Source organism: Chlorella variabilis (genome assembly GCF_000147415.1).
Source record: "Chlorella variabilis unplaced genomic scaffold CHLNCscaffold_7, whole genome shotgun sequence".
Taxonomy (NCBI): domain Eukaryota; kingdom Viridiplantae; phylum Chlorophyta; class Trebouxiophyceae; order Chlorellales; family Chlorellaceae; genus Chlorella; species Chlorella variabilis.
In genome coordinates, this window is record NW_005435081.1 from 388605 (window position 1) to 393927 (window position 5323).

The following is a 5323-nucleotide window of genomic DNA, read 5'->3' on the forward strand; positions in this document are numbered from 1 at the left end:
ATCCGGCCGACACCGAGGCCCCATCCACCCACTGGCCCCACACCCCCTGCACACACACCATGCACCCACCCACTGGCCCCACACACACCCTGCACACCCACCCGTGCACCCCCCCCCACCCCGCCCGCAGGTCATCTGCACCAAGGTGCGCGACGGCGACAAGCGCATTGTGCGGCTCAAGGAGGGGACGGCGCGCGGGCGGCACGTCGTCATCGTCGACGACCTGGTGCAGAGCGGTGGGTGGGTGGCGGGGCGGGCGGCGGTGACGGGTGGGGGGGCCTGGTATGTAGCGGCGGGGTGCCGCGAGGTGGCTCACGCTGGGGCCAACGTGGGGCCTTTCGCAGGGCCCGGGCCGGCGCCCCAACTGCTGCGCTGCTCACAGCAGTGGGTATGACAGCAGGCGGGCACACGGGCGCCCCTGGTCCTCACCTGCAACCAACCTGGCCCCCAACCTGATTCCTTGCTCCTCGGCTCCTCGGCTCCCCCTGCTGCCGCGCCGCAGGCGGCACGTTGATAGAGTGCCAGCGGCTGCTGGCCACGCAGGGCGCCGCCCACGTGAGCGCCTACGTCACGCACGGCGTGTTCCCAAACGAGTCGTGGCGGCGGTTTGAGGGGGAGGGCGGCAACGGCGCGACAGACGGCTTCAAGTGAGCGCCGGGGCCGCCTGCCGCTGCGCGTTGGGTCTGGGGTGGGAGCGGAGCCGGGGCCCCGCCCGCTGGGCAGCTGTGGAGCCGCCCTGCACGCTGCACAGCCAGAGTCAGTCCCCCTTTGCTGCATCATCATCACCCAAAGCACACACACACGCGCATATATACACAGCACATGCCACCCACGCACGCACTGGGCCTTTGCCCCCGCAGGTTCTTTTGGATCACCGACTCCTGCCCCGCCACCGTCACCTCGGTCACCGACCGCGCCCCCTTCGAGGTGCTGTCGCTGGCGCAGCCCATCGCAGCCGCGCTGCAGATCTGAGGCTCCCAAGCGGCCGGCGCCGCGCATCCGTGAGGCCAGGAGGCCGCCAGGCAAATGGCTGGCATGCTGGCGAGGAGGGAGGTGAACAGGCTGCCGCGCCGTGCGGCCCCACCATGCACTGTATTATTTCATTTTTGGTACATCTGTTCACATTTGCTATGCTGCGCGTGGGTGCAACCCCTCAACTTGCTTCCTATTTGCTCAACCCGCCAGTCCGGCGCTACCTTGCCCCGTCGCTATCGACCTGCCTGTGGGCTGCAGCCCTGCGTGTGGTCGTGCAACGTGCTCGCTGCTGGCCAAGCAGCCTGTGGCCGCCGCTCGGCAGTTACACTGTCTATCCTGATGTAGCGACACGCTCTGCAACAAGATGCGCCTGGAATCCTCATGCGCGTGGACAGGGAGGTCAGCGGGCACCAGGGGAGAGGCGCTTGCAACGCAGCGGTACCACAGCCGTAGGCCTGCAAAGCATTCGTCCAGCCAGGGCCTGCCAAGGAACAGAGACACGCGCTTGCATGCCTCACCTGCCAGGTAGGGCCCGGGCGGCAGGGAGGGCAGCAGGCAGCGGCGAGTCGATAGCTCCTCCAGCTGGCGCAGCGCGGTCACAGCCGGCGGCAGGCCGCGTCAGCTGCTTGCCGGGCACACCCCTCCCAGGGTGGGCAAAGATGGATGTGTTTGCACAAGCCCCAGGATGCAGCGCGGGAGCTGACGGCTGTTGCCATTCCCGCAGCTGTCCCGCTCTGCTCTTGGCCATCTGCTGACAGGTTGCACAGCCCCTGAGGGTGTGGTTGTTCAGCTGTGGTTCTGTTTGACTACGCTGTGTGCCAGCAGTACGTGTGATGTACAGGCACGCTTTTACGTTTGGCGTCAGCAGCTGCCTTTGTGCACACAGCAGCTGCTGCTGGCAACATCCCTGACGAGCCAGAGCACGACTTGGGCATCGAGCCTCCACCAAATATTCAAGCTGCCACCGCACCAGGCAAGGTGGCTGCTGGCCGGAGCACAGATACAGCTGCCTGCAAGGGCTGCCGCTCAAGCACGAGGCCGCCTGGCCCTCAGCAGAGGCTGCCCCCGCCGTCACGCCCTGTGCGTGCTGCCGCGGTGGCCGCCGCTGAAGCAAGCAGTCTGAATGACCGCCTCCAAGGTTGCCACTACTGCTGCCATCTGACCGCGGTCCTCGTGGTCTTCCCTCGACTGCAGAATGGCCAGCACCAGGGTGCCGCAGCGGCGGGCTGCCCCAACGTGCAGCCCGTTTGACGCCCTTCCAGACGCCCTCCTTGGCCGCATCTTGGCGCTGAGTGTGACGGGCAAGGACATGGAAGACATTGCGCAGTAAGCTGCAATGACATACTTGCCATGTGCTGTGTGCTGAGCTGCACTGATGTCAACATGCGTGCCATGTGGAAGCCTGTTGCCACCATGAAGGAATCCCTGCCTGCCGCAAACTCCCGCCTGCAGGCTGAATCTTGCGCTCGTCAGCAAGCGCTGGTGCCGCGTCTACTTTTCCGACCAGGAGGTCTGGGCCTGCTTCACTTCGTTTCTTTATATGGGGGACGGGGTTGAGAGCGGGATCCTGGAGCGGCGGCTGCAACGTGTGCAGCACACCGGGCAGCACATCCGTGCCTTCGAACTCCAGGTGGACTCGTGGTGGGGCCCGTGCAGTGCGTACGAGCACGCCAGCCTGGACGGAACGAAGCTTGCGGCCACCGTCGCCAGCCGCCTGCCCGACTTCCTGGCCCGCTTCCACCCGCAAAGGCTGCGTGATCTGCGCCTGAGCGGCTACCGCCTGAGCGAGGAGGCTGCCAAGGTGCTGCACCGCTTCACCGGCCTGAAGCGGCTGCATGTGTACGGCGCTGGAGCCGGCTCGCTGCCGCCCAGCTGCGCATGGATGGTCGGCCAGCTGACGGCGCTGACATGCCTCGACCTGATGGCTGCTGAGATACCGGCAGACCTGCCAGCTGCTGCAGCCCATCTGCCTTCCCTTGCTGCTCTGGAGCTGTCCTCAGGAGCGCCGCTGCCCGGCTGTCGACCCCTGAGCGCGCTCACCAACCTGACCTGCCTTGGACTGTTTGAGGAGGAGAGCTCTGAGTCTGGCCTGCAGCTGCCCGCGGTTCAAGCCTTCCCACAGCTGGCTCGCTTCGAACTCCATGCAGCCGCCATGCAGGCAAGCTGCCCGGCCACGTGCATGCTGCTGCCGAGGATGGAGCCTGCACAGCACGCCATCGGTGCCAGCCAGCCGTATCTGCCTCACCTGACCCCATCACCTCTGACCCTCCACGTACGCTTGCCTCTTTGCGCAGATGCCGTGTGGCAACCTGTGCTATTTTCAACAAGCAGCAGGACAGTACCACGTTTCCATCCTCCCCGAGCGGCAGGCTCGGGGGAGGGGTGATGTGGCTGTGACACTGGTGTCTGCTGACCTGGACAGACAGACATTCCTCTGGAATGAAGAAGAGGAGGTGGCGACAGCGGAAGGCAGCGGCACAATGTTGGCCGCCCTCCTGCGCGCGGTGCTGCCAGCAGGGGCAGCGCTCGTCAGGTTGTCCCTGATAGACTGCTTTGTGAAGGAGGCAGGCTTCTCCAGCCCCGCCTGCGGTCCGCTGCTGGCCAGCGTCACCAGCCTGGAGTTTACCTTCCGCCTGGTTCACGCGGTGTGGGATGATGAGGCCCTGCAGCGTGCCCTGGGCGCCGTGGTTGCCCTCACCCCCGGCCTGCGTGCCCTGGACATCTGGGGAGCGGATGGCGAGCCCGGCAAGCAGCTGGCCTGCGGCCTGCCGCCGGCTGTGACCGCGCTGCGCCAGCTGGAGGAGCTTTCGACTCGCCGCTGCCTGCTGCCCTCCCTGCCGCCCGGGCCCTACCTGGCAGGTGAGGCATGCCAGTGCGTGTCTCTGTTCACTGGCAGAAACTGGCTGGACGAGTGCTTTGCAGGGCCTACAGCTGTGGTACCGCTGCATTGCAAGCGCCTCTCCCTCTGGTGCCCGCTGACCTCCCTGTCCACGCGCTTGCTCGTTGCAGGCCTCACCAAGTTGTGGCTGTCTGGAAGCCGCCTGGAGGGGCCGCTGCCCGCGGCTCTGGCTGCCGCCACGCGGCTGCAAACCCTGGGCTTGGGTGGCAACCCCGGGCTTCGCCTCGACCAAGCATCTGTCGACATGCTGGCTCGGCTGCCACACTTGCAAGCCATCACTCTGGACGACTGCAGGCCTGGCATGGTGGCTGAGCTTGCACGCCGCAAACCACGGCTGCAGTTCTGGGACGGGATGCCATGACAGCCCAGCCAACTTGCAACGCTGTATGCTATGCTTCACAACAACTAGGATGCGAAACCTGTGCTCAGAGTACTCGCCCTGTTTGACAAACAGCTGAAGTGCCGCTGGTCGCGGTGGGCCTCGCTGGCACCTCGTCGGCGAGGAGGTGGGGGGGCATGATTTCGCTCAACTGCTAGCTATGTCCCCCTGTGCGACCCTCCGCTTGAAGCGACTCAACCCCACTCCCTTGGACTGTCGTGTGCCAGCTGCCTAGCGCTTGCCAGCCACCAACTCCATACGCAAGGGTTAATCTGCCCAGCTTCCAGCATGCCAGTTCCAGCACAAGCGAGCACCAGTGCAGCGCCACCTCCCGGCACCGCTGCCACCAACGGTCGGCCTGCCAAGCGGCAGCGCCAGTCGCCAGATGAGCCCGGGTGTGCGCCTCAGGCAGCAGCTGGCGCTGCTGCCGGCCGCCAGCCTGCATGTGACGCTCCCATGCATCTGACGCGCGTCCCTGGCCTGGAGGGCTGGGCCAATGAGGGCTTCCTGGGCTTGTCCCTGGGCGACCTGGTGAGGCCTGCCAGCCTGCCACGCTGCCATGAGAGGCCGGCAGCGCTGCGGGGCTGGCGCGGTGTTGAGGGAGCCCCCGGGGCACCCTGCTGCAGGGCATGCTGCAATCCAAACTGGCACTCAGCTGAGACTGCAGTAAGGCTGGCTGTCCAGGTGGCTGCCCGCCCTTCTCTCCCTGCTGCTGCAGGTGCGTGGCGAGATGAGGTGGTGCCTGTACTGCTCCATGGCGCTGCATGCTCGCTGGCTGCTCAGCGCCTGCCCCGACCTGCGGCCGCTGGTCACCTGGTGGTGGTGCACGACGAGAAGCCTAGTCACCGAGAACACCCCCCCGGCTGCAAATAGTGCAGGTAGGGTAGGCGCCACCCCTGGGGCATGCATCCCACACGGTGCGCCTGGTCCCTGTGTTACAGTCACCCCGCTATGATAGGCCGCGTGAGCAGACCTTGGGCAGGGGGCACACGTGATCAAGGGGCATCAAGAGAGGGGGTGGACCATGGAGCACCCTCTCCATGGCTCCGACCACCCTCCCCCCAGCTGAG

The 5323-nt window shown here is 66.1% G+C and overlaps 2 protein-coding genes across 2 annotated transcripts in view; both read left to right on the forward strand.

The window, feature by feature from the left end:
• CHLNCDRAFT_144173 (hypothetical protein) overlaps positions 1-972 on the forward strand; it is a gene marked incomplete at both ends in the record, with an annotated part of 3282 nt that extends 2310 nt beyond the window's left edge. Inside the window, 3 exons of the mRNA XM_005848574.1 lie at positions 131-269; positions 503-647; positions 861-972. Coding sequence (XP_005848636.1) covers positions 131-269; positions 503-647; positions 861-972 — 396 coding nt within the window. The remainder of the gene's footprint in view (positions 1-130; positions 270-502; positions 648-860) is intronic.
• Positions 973-2170: 1198 nt separating this feature from the next.
• Positions 2171-5323, forward strand: part of CHLNCDRAFT_144174 (hypothetical protein) — a gene marked incomplete at both ends in the record, with an annotated part of 4710 nt that continues 1557 nt past the window's right edge. The window contains 7 exons of the mRNA XM_005848575.1: positions 2171-2301; positions 2428-2485; positions 2606-3079; positions 3270-3834; positions 3985-4178; positions 4740-4784; positions 4972-5069. Coding sequence (XP_005848637.1) covers positions 2171-2301; positions 2428-2485; positions 2606-3079; positions 3270-3834; positions 3985-4178; positions 4740-4784; positions 4972-5069 — 1565 coding nt within the window. The remainder of the gene's footprint in view (positions 2302-2427; positions 2486-2605; positions 3080-3269; positions 3835-3984; positions 4179-4739; positions 4785-4971; positions 5070-5323) is intronic.